The sequence below is a fragment of the Hyla sarda genome, chromosome 6 (assembly GCF_029499605.1).
Source record: "Hyla sarda isolate aHylSar1 chromosome 6, aHylSar1.hap1, whole genome shotgun sequence".
Taxonomy (NCBI): Eukaryota; Metazoa; Chordata; class Amphibia; order Anura; family Hylidae; genus Hyla; species Hyla sarda.
Window position 1 is genome coordinate 294,460,071 of NC_079194.1, and position 21,162 is coordinate 294,481,232.

Sequence of the window (21,162 nt, forward strand, 5' to 3'; positions counted from 1 at the left end):
TATAATCCGACATGGCCTTGGTCTCGGGCGCGGACAGTGGATAAATCCTACCCCGAGGAGGAGAGGTGCCTGGCAGGAGGTCGATAGGGCAGTCATAGGGACGGTGAGGAGGTAGACACTCCGCTTGCTGCTCAGAAAAAACGTCGGCAAATTCACGATAGTGGACAGGAAGGCCAGGTAAGACAGAAGTGGGAGGAGGGAATCTAGGTTGAACCGATTTCAGGCAACGGTTGTGGCAATCCGGACCCCAACGAGTAACCTCTCCGGAGCGCCAGTCCAAGAGTGGGGCATGAAGCTGCAACCAAGGAAGACCCAGGAGAGCATCAGAAGTGCAGTGAGGTAGAACGTAGAAGACGATCCTTTCCTTATGAAAGACCCCAATCTGCATCTCGAGTGGAGCAGTCACCTCAAGCACTGCGGTATTAAGGCACTCCCCACTGATGGAAGATATGTACAAGGGTTTAGTGAGCCGAGAGACAGGAAGGCGGTACTTAGAAACTAGGTGAGCGGAAAGAAAATTGCCGGCAGAACCAGAGTCCACAAGAGCGGAAACAGAAAAGGTATTACCCGAAGAAGTGATCTGAACTGGGATATTCAAGCGGGGAGAGGAGTTCCTCTCACCTAGGGTCGCCTCTCCTACGTCTCCTAGGTGTGAGCGTTTCCCTGGCGAGGAGGACGGAGAGGGCAACGATTCAAGAAGTGTTCTGGGCTGGCACAGTAAAGGCAAAGATTCTCCTCCCTGCGACGGGTTCTTTCCTGAGGGGTAAGACGGGCCCGGTCCACTTGCATGGGCTCGTCAACAACAGAAGATGAGGGGGACTCCGGTGGGTGTTGTAATACCGGAGCCAGCCTAGGGAAGCGACGTGGTCTTGGCTGCTGACGCTCCTGGCGGAGTTCCCCTTGCCTCTCCGCAAAACGGACATCGATGCGGGTAGCCAAATGGATTAAATCCTGAAGAGAAGAGGGGGGGTCACGAGCGGCCAGGGCATCCTTGACCCTACTAGACAGGCCCTTCTTGAAGGTGGCACACAGTGCCGGTTCATTCCAGTCCAGTTCAGAGGCTAGGGTGCGAAACTGGATGGCGTAATCACCGACTGACGAATCTCCCTGACAAAGGTTCAAGAGGGCAGACTCGGCGGAAGAGGCTCGGGCAGGTTCCTCGAAGGCGCTCCGGAACTCGGTAAGAAAGGTTTGCAGGTCCGATGTAATAGGGTCGCCTTTGTCCCAAAGAGGGGTGGCCCAGGCCAAGGCTCTTCCAGAAAGAAGACTGAGGACGAAGGCCACCTTGGCCCGTTCCGAACGGAACTGATCTGCCATTAATTCTATATGCATGGAGCATTGGGACACAAAACCCCTGCACGCCTTGGAGTCACCCTCAAACTTGTTGGGCAGGGAGAGTCGCAACTTGGGACCGAGAGCAGAAGCTGGAGGCTCAGGTCCAGGAGCAGGCTCGGGAACGGGTTGCCGTGGCTGCGGCTGCTGAAGCTGCTGCTGCTGCATGGTGAGGAGCTGCTCCATCATGGCGGATAATTGGTTCAGTTGTTGAGCCTGCTGTGCCAACTGCTGGGACTGCTGAGCCACCACAGTAGAGAGATCCGCGATGCTGGGAAGAGGCACCTTGGCGGGATCCATGGCCGGATCTTGCTGTGACACTCACCGGAGAAGACTGGAGGTGGATCCGCTGAGCACCGCGTGGCAGATGTAGAGAGCCGCACCAGGGAGCGGAATCTAAGACGCCGCTGGTCTTCACCAGAGCCCGCCGCGAAGCAGGATGGACTTGCTGCGGCAGGCGACGTCCAGGTCGCTTCCGCTGGTACGACTCGACCACGCGGGCGGCCGAGGTGGTACTTGGCACAGAGAGGGTTAACTGGGAGGTTGGGAGCGGGCAAGCTGTCGGGCTGAAGGTAGGGCTAAGGTCAGAGGCTGGAGACTGGGTGCGTGGTCAGGAACGTAACAGAAGGTCAAGGGCAGGCGGCAAGGTACGAAGTGGGGGACGTAGCTTAAAGGTCAGGTAGCACAGGTAGTCAAAGTAGTGGTACGCTTTCTCTAGGGCAATAGCACAAAGATCCGGCAGGGAACAAGGGAAGTGAGGTGCTTAAATAAGGTGGGACCAACAAGTGACAAATAGAAAGGGTACTGTCTCTTTAAATCTCACAGAGTGGCGCGCGCGCGCCCTGGGGGAGAGACGCGCGCGCACCAGCACTGCAGGAGGAAGCACGGGAGACGCGCCGAGAGAAGCCCACGGACGCGGCTCCCGTGCGAGCGGGACGAGGATGCTGCCCAGCTGGAGAGACGGAGGAAGAAGGTAAGTGGCGGGGAGAAGAATGCCGGGGCACGGGCACACAGGAGCGAGGGGAGAGGCGCAGACGGCCCCGTGCAGGATAGCGGGACACGGAGCGGGCCGTGACAACTACCTTATGTGGGGTAACTGGAACCAAATGTGGGGAATCTATGCTACCTAATGTGGGGGAACTGCTACCTACCTTAAGTGGGGGAACTGCTGCCTACCTAATGCTCCCCCCCCTGGCAGTAGCACCCTCATCATCCACCAGCAAACCCCCCCAGCAGCAGCACCTCCATCAGCAGATCCTGATGGTGGCACCAGTTGATATAAAAGTAAATGTTTTCCAGTGGAGTACCCCTTTAAGTAATTCTGGGAGCTGTATATTTAAATGGTGAAAACTTCTTTAACATTTTCCCATTCTGTGGCAACTGGTATATCTGATTATTATCCTCCCTGAGTCTGCTGTGCTGGGTCTCTTCAATCACTGCAGGCTGCTCTGTAACCCCCTCCTCTCTGTTTTCATGCTGCAGTCTGATAGGACAGGAGTGTGCACAGAGGAGTTGCTAGTCCCGCCCTCTTTCTTTACTTTGTCCTTGCCTGTGCTTCAGCTAGGACACAGATGATGCTGCAGCCAGACAGGATTACTTTCTGGACAGTATGGGGACCCCTAGTGGTTTTTTTTTTTTATAAGCCATGATTTCTATATAAAAAGGAAATACGATTTTCTTATGAAGTTTATTAATGATTTACCAAGATGTACAACATATAAGAAGTTTTTTAATCTGATAGCCCCCATTTAAATTAAATTGACTTTTAAAGAATTATTATTTTAATGCAGAAAATGTTGGTAATATCTCTTTTCATGTAATTTGTGGTTTTTCTAGTGTTCAGTATTGCAAATTAAAGTCCATAGACTTCTATGGGATTCCGCACTCCCATTCACACTTCTAAATTTCCACTTGCGGAAGTCTATGGGCTTTAAAGGGGTCCTTTTTTTAATTTTTATTAACTGTTGCCAGAAAGTTAAACAGATTTGTAAATTACTTCTATTAAAAAATCTAAATCCTTCCAGTACTTATTAGCTACTGAGTACTAGAGAGGAAATTGTTTTCTTTTTGGAACACAGAGCTCTCTGATGACATCACAAGCACAGTGCTCTCTGCTGACATCTCTGTCCATTTTAGGAACTGTCCAGAGTAGGAGAAAATCCCCATAGAAAACATATGCTGCTCTGGACAGTTCCTAAAATGGACAGAGGTGTCAGCAGAGAGCACTGTGGTCATGATGTCAGCAGAGATCTCTGTGTTCCAAAAAGAAAAGAATTTCCTCTGTAATATTCAGCAGCTAATAAGTACTGGAAGGATTAAGATTTTTTAATAGAAGTCATTTACAAATCTGTTTAACTTTCTGGCACCAGTTGATTTAAAAAAAAAGTTTTCCACCGGAGCACCCCTTTAATTTGAGGCAGAATTCGGCAAGTGGAAGTTATGCCGTGTGAATAGACCCTTACTTCTCCTACAGGAGGCATCTTCTCAGCTATACTGACATGTTACTGCCGAGGCTCTGCTCCTTCCCTGACAAGCAGAGAGCTTTTCCTGTTGCCAGGCTTTGCACCACAGCTCTGCTCCATTAGGGCACAACTATGATCAGTGACTCCAGCTTAGCAACATAGTCTATAGCAGTGGTCTCCAACCTGCGGACCTCCAGATGTTGCAAAACTACAACTCCCAGCCAACAGCTGTCCGGGCATGCTGGGAGTTGTTGTTTTGCAACATCTGGAGGTCTGCAGGTTGGAGACCACTGGTCTATAGGAATATGAAAAAACCTGAACTCCCCCTTTTTCTCATTTGAGGCTCAGTCTGCTGCTCTGTCCTTCTCTATACTTTACACTGCAGCTCTGCCTGGGTTCTGTTTTATAAAAAAAAATAAAAAATAAGCTTAAAGGGGCACTCTGGTGGAAAACTTTTTTTTTTTAAATCACCTGGTGCCAGAAAGTTAAACAGATTTGTAAATTACTTCTATTAAAAAATCATAATCCTTCCAGTACGTATTAGCTGCTGAATACTACAGAGGAAATTCTTTTCTTTTTGGAACACAGAGCTCTCTGCTAACATCAAGACCACAGTGCTCTCTGCTGACATCTCTGTCCATTTTAGGAACTGTCGAGAGTAGAAGAAAATCCCCATAGAAAACATTTGATTTTTGATTTAAAAAAAATAAAGTTTTCCACTGGAGTACCCCTTTAAAAATATCAAATAACTACAACACCCAGCATGGCTTTTTAGCTGTTGCAAAACTACAACCCTAGCATATCCTGACAGCCACAATCTCTCCAGGTATTGCATGACTACAACTCTCATCATGCCTTTGACAGATGTAAGCTGTTTAACTACAACCCCCAGCATACCCTAACAGCCACATGCTCTTCAGTTATTGCAGAACTACAAATCTCAGCATGGCTCGACAGCTGTAAGCCAACTGATAAGAAACTACAACCCCAGCATGCCCTAACAGCCACATACTCTCCAGGTCTTGCAGAACTACAACTCCCAGCATGACTTGATAGCGAAAGGCTCTCTATCTGTTGCAAAACTACAACTCCCATAATGCCCTGAGAGCCAAAGGCTCTCAAGCTGCTGCAAGACTACAACTCTCAGCAAGCCCTGACAACCACACATTTCCAGCTTTTGCAAAACGACAACTTCTGTCATGCTCTGACAGCCTTTAGTTGTCAGGGCATGCTGGTAGTTGTAGTCTTACAACAGCAGGAGAGTTATAGGGTTAGGAATATATTGTATATGAGTAAGTAAAGGGGTACTCCGGTGGAAAACATTATTTTTTATGTCTTTATAAGTCAACTGGTACCAGAAAGTTAAACAGATTTTGTAAATGACTTCTATTAAAAAAAAACATTACCCTTCCTGTACTTTTTAGCAGCTGTATGCTACAGAGGAATTTCTTTTCTTTTTTTAATTTCTTTTTTGTCTTTGTCCACAGTGATCTCTGCTGACACCTGATGTCCGTATAAGAAAGTGTCCAGAGCAGGAGAAAATCCTCATTGCAAACCTATGCTGCTCTGGACAGTTCCTGATACGGGCATCAGGTGTCAGCAGAGAGCTCTGTGGACAACACAAAAAAAGAAATTCAAAAAGAACAACATTTCCTCTGGAGCATACAGCTGCTAAAAAGTACTGGAAGGGTAAAGATTTTTTAATAAAAGTAATTTACATATCTGTTTAACTGTCTGGCACCAGTTGACTTATAAAGACCTAAAAAAATTATGTTTTCCACCGGAGTACCTCTTTAACATCTTAATTCATGGATATTTTTTCCATGGGTGGCTGCTATGCAGCTATTTGTACACCAGAGGGCAGCATTGTACTGCGTTAGATATTTTCCAATCTCTAGTATTGGTTACAGACCATTAATAAAATATATATATAATATTTTTTGCTATGAGAATTAATTATTTCTAATTGTATCAGCGACAGCTACAGAACAAAGGTGATATTCAAACTTCAAATATCATATATAAAAAAAATATATATGTGAATATATATATATATATATATATATATATATACATACATAATAAAAAAAAACTATATTAAAAATGAAAATAAATAAATAAACTAATTTCTGAATTGTAGAGCAGTGTTTCCCAATTGGAGTGCCTCCAGCTGTTGCAAAGCGAGCATGCCCAGACAGCCGAAGGCATTCTAGGAGTTGTGGTTTTGCAACAGCTGGAGGCTTGCTGGTTGAGAAACACTGATCTATGTGTACAATGGCCTCTCGACTCTCTGTAGACTCTGGATGTCAGAGGAGAGAAGGGTTGGACAAGTGTCTCCCTGCAGAATACATGTGCTAGTGTATGTGGGGTTGTGGAGTGCATGCTGGGAGTTGTGGTTTTGCAACAGCTGGACGCGCTCTGGTAAACACTGCACTATACAGATATATGGCATAGAGCTATATAAAACTTTATACATTTGCTAAATTTCACATTTAAATAATATATTTGCATTAATAATAATAACTATATTATGAACTATATGGATAATAGTTATCTAAAGTAATATATTGAATTATTTAATTATATACTATATATTAATAATATTAATTAAATTATGTAATATATTTAACGTTAAAAATAATATTAATAATATTCTATTCTATATAATGTAATATATCTACTAATATTATAAACTATATATAATTACTAAAGCTGATAACCAAAACAAATATAGTAAACTGTCATTAAATAAATAAATATATAAAAAGGAAAAAGGAAAAAAAAATATTAATGAAATGATATACTATATAGTAATAATATTACATACCCTATTATGTACTATATGTTAACAGTATTGTAAACTATATCACTATTAAAGCTGATATAATCCAAAACTAATATTGTAAAAAGAAAAAAAAATAATAAATAAATAAATAAAAATAGGGAAAAAATATTAATGAAATTATATACTATATTACATACTATATGTTATTAATAATAATTTATACTATATTATGGACTGTATGTTAATAGTATTGTAAACTATATGATTGTTAAAGCTGATATAGCCAAAACTAGTATTGTAAAAAAAAAAATATATATATATATATGTAAATTAAATTAATAAATAAATAAAACAGGAAAAAAAATATATATATATGTAAATTAAATTAATAAATAAATAAAACAGGAAAATATATATATATATATATGTAAATTAAATTAATAAATAAATAAAACAGGGAAAAAAAATAAAAAAAAATAATATATATATATATATATATATGTGTGAATTTAATTAATAAATTAATAAAACAGGAAAAAAATTACAAAAATATAAAATTTTAAATTGATATTGAAAAAAAAATAAAAAATAAAAAATAAATATGTATATATATATATATATATATATATATATCTATCTTCTGACATCATCAGACACAGGAAGGTAATGGGGACAGTAAAGTTCCGAATGTTTCATGGCTGTGCGTGAGGACGTTGTGTGTGATCCGGATTGTTGCGATGACATCTTCTCTCTTTGGTTTCCATAGCATCCACGCTGGAGACACGAAGAATGAATGGTGCGCAGGGCGATCCGCCCAATTCCCTAGGAAAGTTAGCAGTGGAGGCGAGAAGAGGCTCTTCCTCCTTTCTACAGGACCTGTCCATGGTGCTGAAGGGGAGCAGAGGGGCCGCCGCTGGCAGTCACCATTACGTGTGATGTCAATTGTCTCCGATGGTTGGAGAACAGTCTGATACTTTACTCTCTAATTCCTGACAATCTGTTATGGTAATAAAAGCTTCTTTTTGGAACATTGGGATATTTTCCATTGGACGTCATTTTCGGTCTACAGTGAAATGCGACATCTTCTTCCTCAACTTTCCATTGTGAATCCGCAACGTACGGAGGTAACGGTGATGTAAAAAAAAAAAATGGATTTTTTATGCCGCCAGAGGACCAAATGCTGCTGAGCTCCGACCATGACGCTGCCTGCACTTACAGTCAGAGGACGCTCCGCAGCCAGGAACACTTTGTAGCCCTCCTTCTCTATCTGTAGGTGAAGAATATCCGATTGTATCCGGGGATCTATCCCAGCACTATGAGAAGTTGTCGTTCTTCGCATCGCAACGTTTAACCAAGAAGACAGAAGCAACGAACGTACCCGAAAAAGCAATAATGGATACGATAAAACAAAGGGTCTTAGTACCCGGGAAAGAAGGGCTAAAAAATTTCGCAGGAAAATCCCTGGGTCACCTACAAAGGTACAAGATATAACTAGAACCTCATCCGTTTTCTTATTGTAATAAGTTTTATTTAAGGGAAAAATGGGAGTCGAAATATCTCCGGCGAATACAATGAATATTGATCGTTCACGTACGTGCTCGGCGGCCGCCATGTTTCCTTCTCACTTGTTAGAGGACGGTCGCAAAATTAAATTTTTACATTTTTTTTTTTTGCAATTTATAGTATCGCCAAATCCCGAAACCCTTAAGGGCAACGAGACGCACGCGACTAATGGATCCCCAAGTGGACGCTGCCAAAGCTTAAGATGAATATATAAATATTTAATAAGAACGTAGATCGACTTATGGCGGAGACGCAAATCTGACATTTCCTTCCATGCTAGTTTTTACTAGATTTAGTTACATATATAGTTTTGTCATTAAATGCTTATTTTATATATTTATTTATTTATGTATATTTTTGTGCTTTTATGATTACATAAGAATGCAAATATATCACATAGATAGATAGATATGAAATGAGATAGATAGACAGATAGATATAAGATAGATATGAGATAGATAGATAGATATGAGATAGATAAATAGATATGAGATAGATAGATAGATATAAGATAGATATGAGATAGATAGATAGATATGAGATAGATAGATAGATAGATAGATATGAGATAGATAGATAGACAGATAGATAGATATAAGATAGATATGAGATAGATATGAGATAGATAGATAGATATGAGATAGATAGATAGATAGATATGAGATAGATAGATAGATAGATAGATATGAGTGAGATAGATAGATAGATATGAGATAGATAGATAGATATGAGATAGATAGATAGATAGATATGAGATAGATAGATATGAAATGAGATAGATAGATATGAGAGATAGATGGATAGATATATATGAGTTAGATAGATAGATATGAGATAGATAGATATGAAATGAGATAGATATGAGATAGATAGATATATATGAGAGATAGATAGATAAATATGAGATAGATAGATATGAGTTAGATAGATAGATATGAGATAGATAGATATGAGACAGATAGAGAGATAGATAGATATGAAATAGATAGATAGATATGAAATAGATAGATATATATGAGTTAGATTGATAGATATGAAATGAGATAGATATGAGATAGATAGATATCAGAGATAGATATGAGATAGATATATACATAGATAGATATAAGATAGATAGATATGAGATAGATAGATATGAGTTAGATAGATAGATATGAGACAGATAGATAGATATGAGAGAGATAGATATGGGATAGATAGATATGGGATAGATAGATAAATAGGGATAGATATGAGATAGATAGATAGATATGAGATAGATAGATAGATATATAGATATGAGACAGATAGATAGATATGGGATAGATAGATATGAGACAGATAGATAGATATGAGATAGATAGATAGATATGGGATAGATAGATACATAGATAGATATGAGATAGATATGAGATAGATATGAGAAAGATAGATAGATATGAGATAGATAGATGTGAAATAGATAGATAGATAAATTATGAAACATTCCTTTTTTTTTTTTTTTAAACATTTTTCAAAATTTTGTTTTATAAAGAAAAATACATTTGGATTTTGAAACAATAAAATAAAAGAATATATATATATATATATATATATATAAAATTTTGTATTTTATATTTTTATTAGCAATTCAGAATTCTCTCTTTTTTGGATTTCCAGTTGAAAAATATTTACTAATAATGGAATCATTTAATGCAAGAAAAATATAAAATTTTCACCCTTAATTTTTCGTATTGAAAATAGTTCTTTTTCGCTGCCTCATTGAGATATTTACAGCTTTCTAAATCCAAAAAAGCAGAAAGAACATGCGAAACTTTCAATAAAATGTATCTGTTATCCTAAAATCCTTCTACATTTCCTGTGGTCGAATCCATATAAATCCAGGACGGATTGTTATAAATGTAGAATTTACTGCGTTTTCTTTTGTCTTCTTTCCTGTGTTTTATGCAGAAATATCAAGTGGCAAAATGTTTTACATTATTTTATTTTTAGGCTTAAAATTTCTGTATTTATCGTTTAAAATGTTTTGTTCTTTATTTGCCCAAAGCTTTTTGTGTTAGAAAAAAAAAAGCTGCCAACATTTTATCTCTCTATAAAATATTTATTCTTCTAATAGGAGAATGTTTAATTATTTAGGAAGATTATTTGACTGAGGATTTACAGCTTATCCTCGACATTACGAAGTGGATTTAGCAATTTTTTTTCTTTATTGTTTTTAAGCTTTGATTTAGGACTTTTTGTATTCATGTATTGATACGCACAAATATATAAAGAAATACCTAAAAGATATAAATATATCCCACATTTGTTTTTCTTTTTAAATAAGGAAACTATTGCGAAACACTAAAAAAATTTGCGGAAAATTTGGGCAAAATTTTGAAAATTGTGTTTTGTTCTTATTTTTAAGGGTTTTGGAGAGAAAACCCAAAAACGAGCACATTGAGTTGACGGAAGATGGGAAACCATTGCAAGTACCGGAGAAGAAACCTCCTATGTGTGACTGCACCTGCTTTGGGCTGCCCCGGAGATATATTATCGCCATCATGAGTGGGCTGGGGTTCTGCATTTCTTTTGGGATTCGTTGTAATCTGGGAGTGGCCATAGTGGATATGGTAAATAACAGCACCATTCATCGAAACGGAACGACTATCAGACGGGTGAGCAAGTCCTAAAATTCCAGTGCACCCCCCCCCCCCCCCCCTGTCCTTCCTCCCTTCTATTTAGATACCACTTTAACCCTTTTTACTACCAGCACAGTCTGCAAAGAGTTAACCGTTCTCTCTCTATATCGAATTGTAATTTAGAAAAAAAAAAAAAATATATATATATATATATATATATATATATTTGCAATTTTTTAAAATTCTAAACCGATCTAGGAAAATATGAAATTTTGTATAAAACAAAATTTAAAAAATAATGAATTTAGAGAACCTATAGGAATATTTATTTTTCTGTCTCTTTAAACAGAAAGCCGAATTTAACTGGGATCCCGAAATTGTTGGAATGATCCACGGCTCCTTTTTTTGGGGTTACATAGTGACACAGATCCCCGGAGGATATATAGCATCGCGATTGGCCGCCAACAGGTACGGAATATTCCATCGCCACCTATATAGTTCTTTGTCGTCGTCCAATGTAAAAAAAAAAAAACACATATATAAATAAAAAATAAAAAAACAAAGCAAATGACATTTTTTAAATTTATTTTAAGAAAAAATGTTTTTAATTTGCACAGTTTTTTTTTTTTTTGGGCTGAAAAAAGGCAGCAGCCAAATGTTAGCTGAGAGTCAATAGGGATTTATGTGTTTTTGGCGTTTTTCCTCTCTCTTCTACTTTGGCTCAGTAGGTGATTTTAAAAATCGCAGCTTGTTAACACTATACAGTGATCCCTCAACTTACAATGGCCTCAACATACAATGGTTTCAACATACAATGGTCTTTTCTGGACCATTGTAAGTTGAAACCAGACTCAACATACAATGTACAGATAGTCCAGATCTGTGATACCTGTCAATGGCCGGAAGAACTGACCAATCAGAATGGGCAATTTACCCGGTAAAACACCTGTATTACTGAAGTGCATGCACTGACTGGGGTCTGGTAGCGCCCCCTACAGTACAGGGAGGTATTACATGTTCTGTACTCTTTACCTGTATTACTGAAGTGTATGCACTGACTGGTGTCTGGTAGTGCCCCCTACAGTACAGGGAGGTATTACATGTTCTGTACTCTTTACCTGTATTACTGAAGTGTATGCACTGACTGGTGTCTGGTAGCGCCCCCTACAGTACAGGGAGGTATTACATGTTCTGTACACTTTACCTATATTACTGAAGTGTATACACTGTCTGGTGTCTGGTAGCGCCCCCTACAGTACAGGGAGGTATTACATGTTCTGTACTCTTTACCTGTATTACTGAAGTGTATGCACTGACTGGTGTCTGGTAGCGCCCCTACAGTACAGGGAGGTATTACATGTTCTGTACACTTTACCTATATTACTGAAGTGTATACACTGTCTGGTGTCTGGTAGCGCCCCCTACAGTACAGGGAGGTATTACATATTCTGTACTCTTTACCTGTATTACTGAAGTGTATGCACTGACTGGTGTCTGGTAGTGCCCCCTACAGTACAGGGAGGTATTACATGTTCTGTACTCTTTACCTGTATTACTGAAGTGTATGCACTGACTGGTGTCTGGTAGCGCCCCCTACAGTACAGGGAGGTATTACATATTCTGTACTCTTTACCTGTATTACTGAAGTGTATGCACTGACTGGTGTCTGGTAGCGCCCCCTATAGTACAGGGAGGTATTACATGTTCTGTACTTTTTACCTGTATTACTGAAGTGTATGCAGTGACTGGTGTCTGGTAGCGCCCCATACAGTACAGGGAGGTATTACATATTCTGTACTCCTTACCTGTATTACTGAAGTGTATGCACTGACTGGTGTCTGGTAGCGCCCCCTACAGTACAGGGAGGTATTACATGTTCTGTACTCTTTACCTGTATTACTGAAGTGTATACACTGTCTGGTGTCTGGTAGCGCCCCCTACAGTACAGGGAGGTATTACATGTTCTGTACTCCCCTTTACCTGTATTACTGAAGCGTATGCACTGACTGGTGTCTGGTAGCGCCCCCTACAGTACAGGGAGGTATTACATGTTCTGTACTCTTTACCTGTACCAGCATTAGCTGCTCCTCTGGACACCAGGTGAGGGGGACTCCATGCTACTTTTTTTTAGGACATTGCATGTACTGTACAGGACCCCGAAGAAGCTCCTGTCCTCTACATAGACCAGTGTTTTGAAAAGCAGGGTGCCCCCAGCTGTTGCAAAACTACAACTCCCAGCATGCCTGGACAGCCTTTGGCTGTCCGAGCATGCTGGGAGTTGTAGTTTTTCAACAGCTGGATGCTCCCAGCTTGGGAAACACTGACATAGACAGTGATTACAGCTCCCAGCAGATCTTTATTACTTTTATATATAAGGATTTGCTTTATCTATATTAGTTATCTACTTATTTTTCTTTAATTTTCACTTTTTCCTATTTTTTGGATGACATTTTGGATCTTTAGAACCAATTACCAGGTTTCCATGGAGTTATGGTCTCAACATACAATGGTTTCAACATACAATGGTCGTCCTGGAACCAATCAATATTGTAACTCGAGGGACCACTGTATAGCTTTCTTGTTTTTTTTTTTTCTTAAAATCTTGACGTTTCTCTCCCATAGAAGTTTATGGGAATGCAAAAACGTCATAAATTTTTATTTTTTTAACCCCATTTCTTCAATGGAAATCCTTGAGTCACTTGATGAATGAATCACATGACTTGTCACCATATAAAAAGACAGGAAAAAAAAAAAAAAAAGCCAAAGAAAACAAAAAACTAAAGCCAAGACCAAAACCCACTATTTTGGGGAAAAACACCACAAAAACTGCATCTTGGGAATGCAAAAAAACTGGCATTTTTTTGAATATGGAAACTTACCCTTGTATTTTAGCTTTCGTTGCTTATTTATCTCAGATTCATATCAGACACAACCAAATATCACTATGTGTCGTTGGACAACAAATCAGTCAAACCCATAAACAATAAAAAAAAAAAAATTGTAATTTTGAATTTTTTGATTCTTTTTAAAAAGAAACATAAAATGTGGATTTTTTCAATGTTTTTTTTAAACAAAAATCTACGCTATATATATATATATATATATATATATATATATATACACATATATAGTTTATTTTTATTTATATATTTATTTATTTTTGCAATATTGAAAAAAAATTCAAAAACAATGACATTTATTTGAAAATTTTCTATAACAGATAGGATGATAGATTATTATAAAAAATAGCATTATTTCATTACAAATTATATATATATATATATATATATATATATATATATATCTCACATTTACATTTATTTTTAAAATTATTTATTTTTTTATAATTATTTATTTTTTGAAAGAGCACTTGACTTTTTTTGCAATGTATTTTTAATTAAAAACATATTCCAAGCGGTCCCCCATACGGAGCGTGCCGCAGATGGTGCTCCCGGCGTTTCTATGGCGTTTGGCAGTATTTCAGGGAGCCGGGGTGTGATTCCACCTGTTAATGAGATCTACAGAGAATTGAAGACGTCTTCTCCTCTCTGATCCCTTTGTAAGAACTCCGGCTTTATGTTCGGCCTCAATCGGGAAGAGATTTGTCGATGCCGACAATGTGGACGACAGGAAGTGTCAATCAGATCCCAGAGATAATACACAACGTATCACCGGGAACAAGATTGTCCGGGGGAAGCAATAAATCATTTCCTTCTTTCTTTTCTTTTTTTTTTTTTGTTGAAAAAATAAAATAAAAATTTAATTATGTTAAAGGGGGCTGCCGGATACTTTGCAAGGGTTGTAAATAATCTTGCTCGGAAGGGGTTAAATTAATATGTTGCTGCTTTGCATGACTATAAATAATGCATGAATGGAAAGAAAGAGGTCATTGCTTTATGGCTGGTGCTGCTAGAGAACAGCTAACGGAATCGGGGCTCGGCCAATCAACGTCCGCGCAATTTTTTTTCCATCTTGGATACATTGCTGCGAAAATAAACAATTACATTTTATACACACACATATATTTATTTGGAAAAAAAAAATTATAATAATATATATATATATATATATATATATATATATATATATATATATATATATACACATGTCTGTCAGTCTATCTATAGATATATAATAGAAGATATATATATATATATATATATATATATATATATATATAATAAAGCCCAATAGGACTTAAAGGTTATATGCAGCAAAAGACAACTAATCCCCTATTCACAGGATAGGGGATAAGTGTCTGATCGCCGGGGTCCGAGCGCCCCCAAACGGGGCCCTGCATCTATGTGAGTGGCTAATGCGCGTAGCGTCGACCTCCCTGAGGTAAAAGTACGCCCCCTGTACGCCCCTTCCCTATACAGTTTTATGGTGGAGGCACAAACCCCGCCTCCCCGCCTCTCCCATAGAGATACATGGAGGAGGGTTGTCGGCGGTGACATCACACTGCGCCCGGCACGCCTCCTGCACTGGAGAGTTGCGACAGAGCCGTGCCCCCGTACAGGAGATCGCGGGGGGGCCCTGTGGTTGGACCCCCTGCGTTCAAACACTTATCCCCTATCCCACTTTTTATTCCACTATGTTTTGGTAACATTTTGATACAATTTATCCACCAATTTACATAATTAACAATAATATTTATTTTTCATGGTAAATAAAGTGACTGTTTCTATGGATTTAGATCAGTGTTTCCCAACCAGTGTGCCTCCAGCTGTTGCAAAACTACAAATCCCAGCATGCCTAACTACAACTCCCAGCATGCCCAGACAGCATGCAAAACTACAACTCCCAGCATGCCCAGACAGCATGCAAAACTACAACTCCCAGCATGCCCAGAAAGCATGCAAAACTACAACTCCCAGCATGCCTAGACAGCATGCAAAACTACAACTCCCAGCATGCCCAGACAGCATGCAAAACTACAAATCCCAGCATGCCTAACTACAACTCCCAGCATGCCCAGACAGCATGCAAAACTACAACTCCCAGCATGCCCAGACAGCATGCAAAACTACAACTCCCAGCATGCCCAGACAGCATGCAAAACTACAACTCCCAGCATGCCCAGACAGCATGCAAAACTACAACTCCCAGCATGCCCAGACAGCATGCAAAACTACAACTCCCAGCATGCCTAGACAGCATGCAAAACTACAAATCCCAGCATGCCTAACTACAACTGCCAGCATGCCCAGACAGCATGCAAAACTACAAATCCCAGCATGCCTAACTACAACTCCCAGCATGCCCAGACAGCATGCAAAACTACAACTCCCAGCATGCCCAGACAGCATGCAAAACTACAACTCCCAGCATGCCCAGACAGCATGCAAAACTACAACTCCCAGCATGCCCAGACAGCATGCAAAACTACAACTCCCAGCATGCCCGGACAGCATGCAAAACTACAACTCTCAGCATGCCCGGACAGCATGCAAAACTACAACTCCCAGCATGCCCAGACAGCATGCAAAACTACAACTCCCAGCATGCCCGGACAGCCTTTGGCTGTCCGGGCATGCTGGGAGTTGTAGTTTTGCAACAACTGGAGGAACACTAGTTGGAATACACTGATTTAAAAACTAAAATAGACGGAATGTTTGCAGTTTTTTTTCCCTTGGATACGTTTTTTTTCACCGCCGTCTGACTATGATGTTTTCAGCGTTCTGGCGGTAACATATTTCTGGCTGTAAATGTGGCGCGGCTTGTTTGCGCTGAATACACTAATGAACAGATATTACAGTGAGATGTGATACAATATTGTAATGGCTGACAGATGGAAGGGGGGTTGGAAGTGTTTTGGGATTTTTTTGGCTCGATGACTATATTGTCCTTAAAATGACCTTGAATTATTTTTGTTTTTAAAGAGTTTTATGAATTTTTAGATGGAGGACTGAAGGGTATTAATGTGTCAATATATCAATGTATCAATGTATTAATATATCAGTGTATTAATGTATCAATGTATTAATATATCAGTGTATTAATGTATCAATAGATTAATGTATCAGTGTATTAATGTATCAATAGATTAATATATCAGTGTATTAATGTATCAATAGATTAATATATCAGTGTATTAATGTATCAGTGTATTAATGTATCAATAGATTAATATATCAGTGTATTAATATATCAGTGTATTAATGTATCAATAGATTAATGTATCAATGTATCAATATATCAGTGTATGCGGGCGCTGAGATAGAACATAGCTAAATGAATGAGGAGGTTTTAAAAAGGCGACATTTTCATTCAAGGATTAAAAGGAAGGACTGTGACTGCCCCCTATAGGCCACACTATTATCTGCTCCATTGGTCAATGTATGAGGAAAACAATAGATATCAATGAATTACAAACCAACAATATCACAGTCTGTAGGAATAATTCTGTCTCTTAGGGTATAAGCTGTTTTTTAATTTTTTGGTCAGTGAAAATTAAATCCATCCAAACATTTATCTTACAATAATCTATCTCATATCTATCTATCTATCTATCTATCTCATATCTATCTATCTCATATCTATCTATCTCATATCTATCTATCTCATATCTATCTATCTCATATCTATCTATCTATCTATCTCCTATCTATCTATCTATCTATCTATCTATCTCATATCTATCTATCTATCTATCTCATATCTATCTATCTCATATCTATCTATCTCATATCTATCTATCTATCTATCTATCTATCTCCTATCTATCTATCTATCTATCTATCTATCTCATATCTATCTCATATCCATCTATCTCATATATATCTATCTATCTATATCCTATCTATTTATCTATCTCCTATCTATCTATCTATCTATATATCTATCTATCTATCTATTTTATGTGACTATATTATCATGGCCCCTACTTCCTCCATTCACACAATTGCTCCTCATGAATTCACCCAATGTCTGTCCATATTATACACATGTCATCAGGGCAATAAACCCAACCATGTGGAACCATCACTACCAGTACAAGTTGCAGTATTACAAATAAGCGCGACACTGAATTAACCAGCTAAAGCTAATTAGATTACATGGGACCCAGATGTATTATAGTAGTCACACACCTGCCACAGAGACTGAGGACATCATTGTGTAGTGTCCTGATAATACTGACCACTATACAGCCCGAGAACACACAGTATTATAGTAGTTATATTCTTGTATATAGGAGCAGTATTATGGTAGTTATATTCTTGTATATAGGAGCTGTATTATAGTAGTTATATTCTTGTATATAGGAGCTGTATTATAGTAGTTATATTCTTGTATATAGTAGGCAGTATTATAGTAGTTATATTCTTGTATATAGGAGGCAGTATTATAGTAGTTATATTCTTGTATATAGGAGCAGTATTATGGTAGTTATATTCTTGTATATAGGAGGCAGTATTATAGCAGTTATATTCTTGTATATAGGAGACAGTATTATAGTAGTTATATTCTTGTATATAGGAGGCAGTATTATAGTAGTTATATTCTTGTATATAGGGGGCAGTATTATAGTAGATATATTCTTGTATATAGAGGCAGTATTATAGTAGTTATATTCTTGTATATAGGTGCAGTATTATAGTAGTTATATTCTTGTATATAGGAGCAGTATTATAGTAGTTATATTCTTGTATATAGGTGCAGTATTATAGTAGTTATATTCTTGTATATAGGAGCAGTATTATAGTAGTTATATTCTTTTATATAGGAGCAGTATTATAGTAGTTATATTCTTGTATATAGGAGCAGTATTATAGTAGTTATATTCTTATATATAGGAGCAGTATTATAGTAGTTATATTCTTGTATATAGGAGCAGTATTATAGTAGTTATATTCTTGTATATAGGAGCAGCATTATAGTAGTTATATTCTTGTATATAGGAGCAGTATTATAGTAGATATATTCTTGTATATAGGTGCAGTATTATAGTAGTTATATTCTTGTATATAGGAGACAGTATTATAGTAGTTATATTCTTGTATATAGGAGCAGTATTATAGTAGTTATATTCTTGTATATAGGAGCAGTATTATAGTAGTTATATTCTTGTATATAGGAGCAGTATTATAGTAGTTATATTCTTGTATATAGGAGCAGCATTATAGTAGTTATATTCTTGTATATAGGAGCAGTATTATAGTAGATATATTCTTGTATATAGGTGCAGTATTATAGTAGTTATATTCTTGTATATAGGAGCAGTATTATAGTAGTTATATTCTTTTATATAGGAGCAGTATTATAGTAGTTATATTCTTGTATATAGGAGGCAGTATTATAGTAGTTATATTCTTGTATATAGGAGCAGTATTATAGTAGTTATATTCTTGTATATAGGGACAGCATTATAGTAGTTATATTCTTGTATATAGGAGCAGTATTATAGTAGTTATATTCTTGTATATAGGAGCAGTATTATAGTAGTTATATTCTTGTATATAGGAGCAGTATTATAGTAGTTATATTCTTGTATATAGGAGCAGTATTATAGTAGTTATATTCTTGTATATAGGAGCAGTATTATAGTAGTTCTATTCTTGTATATAGGAGGCAGTATTATAGTAGTTATATTCTTGTATATAGGAGCAGTATTATAGTAGTTATATTCTTGTATATAGGGGCAGTATTATAGTAGTTATATTCATGTATATATGAGCAGTATTATAGTAGTTATATTCTTGTATATAGGAGGCAGTATTATAGTAGTTATATTCATGTATATATGAGCAGTATTATAGTAGTTATATTCTTGTATATAGGAGCAGTATTATAGTAGTTATATTCTTGTATATAGGGGCAGTATTATAGTAGTTATATTCATGTATATATGAGCAGTATTATAGTAGTTATATTCTTGTATATAGGAGCAGTATTATAGTAGTTATATTCTTGCATATAGGAGCAGTATTATAGTAGTTCTATTCTTGTATATAGGGGTAGTATTATAGTAGTTATATTCTTGTATATAGGAGCAGTATTATAGTAGTTATATTCTTGTATATAGGAGCAATATTATAGTAGTTATATTCTTGCATATGGGAGGCAGTATTATAGTAGTTATACTCTTGTATATAGGAGCAGTATTATAGTAGTTATATTCCTGTATATAGGAGCAGTATTATAGTAGTTATATTCTTGTATATAGGAGGCAGTATTATAGTAGTTATACTCTTGTATATAGGAGCAGTATTATAGTAGTTATATTCCTGTATATAGGAGCAGTATTATAGTAGTTATATTCTTGTATATAGGAGCAGTATTGTAGTAGTTATATTCTTGTATACAGGAGGCAGTATTATAGTAGTTATATTCTTGTATATAGGAGCAGTATTATAGTAGTTATATTCTAGTATATAGAAGCAGTATTATAGTAGATATATTCTTGTATATAGGAGGCAGTATTATAGTAGTTATATTCTTGTATATAGGAGGCAGTATTATAGTAGTTATATTCTTGTATATAGGAGGCAGTATTATAGTAGTTATATTCTTGTATATAGGAGGCAGTATTACAGTACTTATATTCTTGTATATAGGAGGCAGTATTATAGTAGTTATATTCTTGTATATAGGAGGCAGTATTATAGTAGTTATATTCTTGTATATAGGAGGCAGTATTATAGTAGTTATATTCTTGTATATAGGAGGCACTCGCCCATTAAAACTTCACTTTATTTCTTCATATTAAAAACGCATCGATGGACATCGGGAAACTAATGTCTGGGAACCGCATCAGCCGAAGCTGAGCGGTGAGATGTTGGGGCAACAGTTTAGTGGTCAAACATCCGTTTCCTCCGGCTTCCGGATGCTTGGCCAGTCCGTCACCTTTAGGTGGTGGATTTGTGGAATTCCGCCTCAAATTAAAGTCCATAGACTTCTATGGGATTCCGCTCTCCCATTCACACTTCCGCACGGATTCCACAGCGATTCCGCAAGTGGAAATTTAGAAGTGTGAATGGGAGTGCGGAATCCCATAGAAGTCTATGGGCTTAAATTTTGGGGCAGAATTCCACGAGCAGAAATTCTGCTGTGTGAATAGACCCTAAGGCTAGGTTCACACTGCATAATTTCTGGGCAGAATTTCTGCCGGAGATCGAGCCGGCGGCGCTAGGACCGCGTGGACTACATTACAGTCCCCACAGATGGCAATGCATTTCTGAGCAGATCTCCCAGAAGATCCACCCAGAAATGCATTTCAGTCTATGGGGACAGCAATGCAGTCCGCGCAGTCCTAGCGCCGCCGGCTCGATCTCCAGCAGAAATTCTGCCCAGAAATTCTGCAGTGTGAACCTACCCTTACCCTCAGCACCTTAAGCTGTATATATGTATATATATATATATATATATATATATATATATATATATATATATATAGCTGAATATATGAGAGGTGGACTCA

The 21,162-nt window shown here is 37.6% G+C and overlaps 1 protein-coding gene across 1 annotated transcript in view; it reads left to right on the top strand.

Moving 5' to 3' along the window:
- Positions 1-7,287: 7,287 nt before the first annotated feature.
- The window catches only part of SLC17A6 (solute carrier family 17 member 6), a 56,255-nt gene continuing 42,380 nt past the window's right edge, over positions 7,288-21,162 (top strand). The window contains exons 1-3 of the mRNA XM_056527806.1: positions 7,288-8,057; positions 10,529-10,778; positions 11,092-11,210. Of these exons, the coding sequence (XP_056383781.1) occupies positions 7,972-8,057; positions 10,529-10,778; positions 11,092-11,210 (455 nt within the window). The 5' untranslated portion in view covers positions 7,288-7,971. The remainder of the gene's footprint in view (positions 8,058-10,528; positions 10,779-11,091; positions 11,211-21,162) is intronic.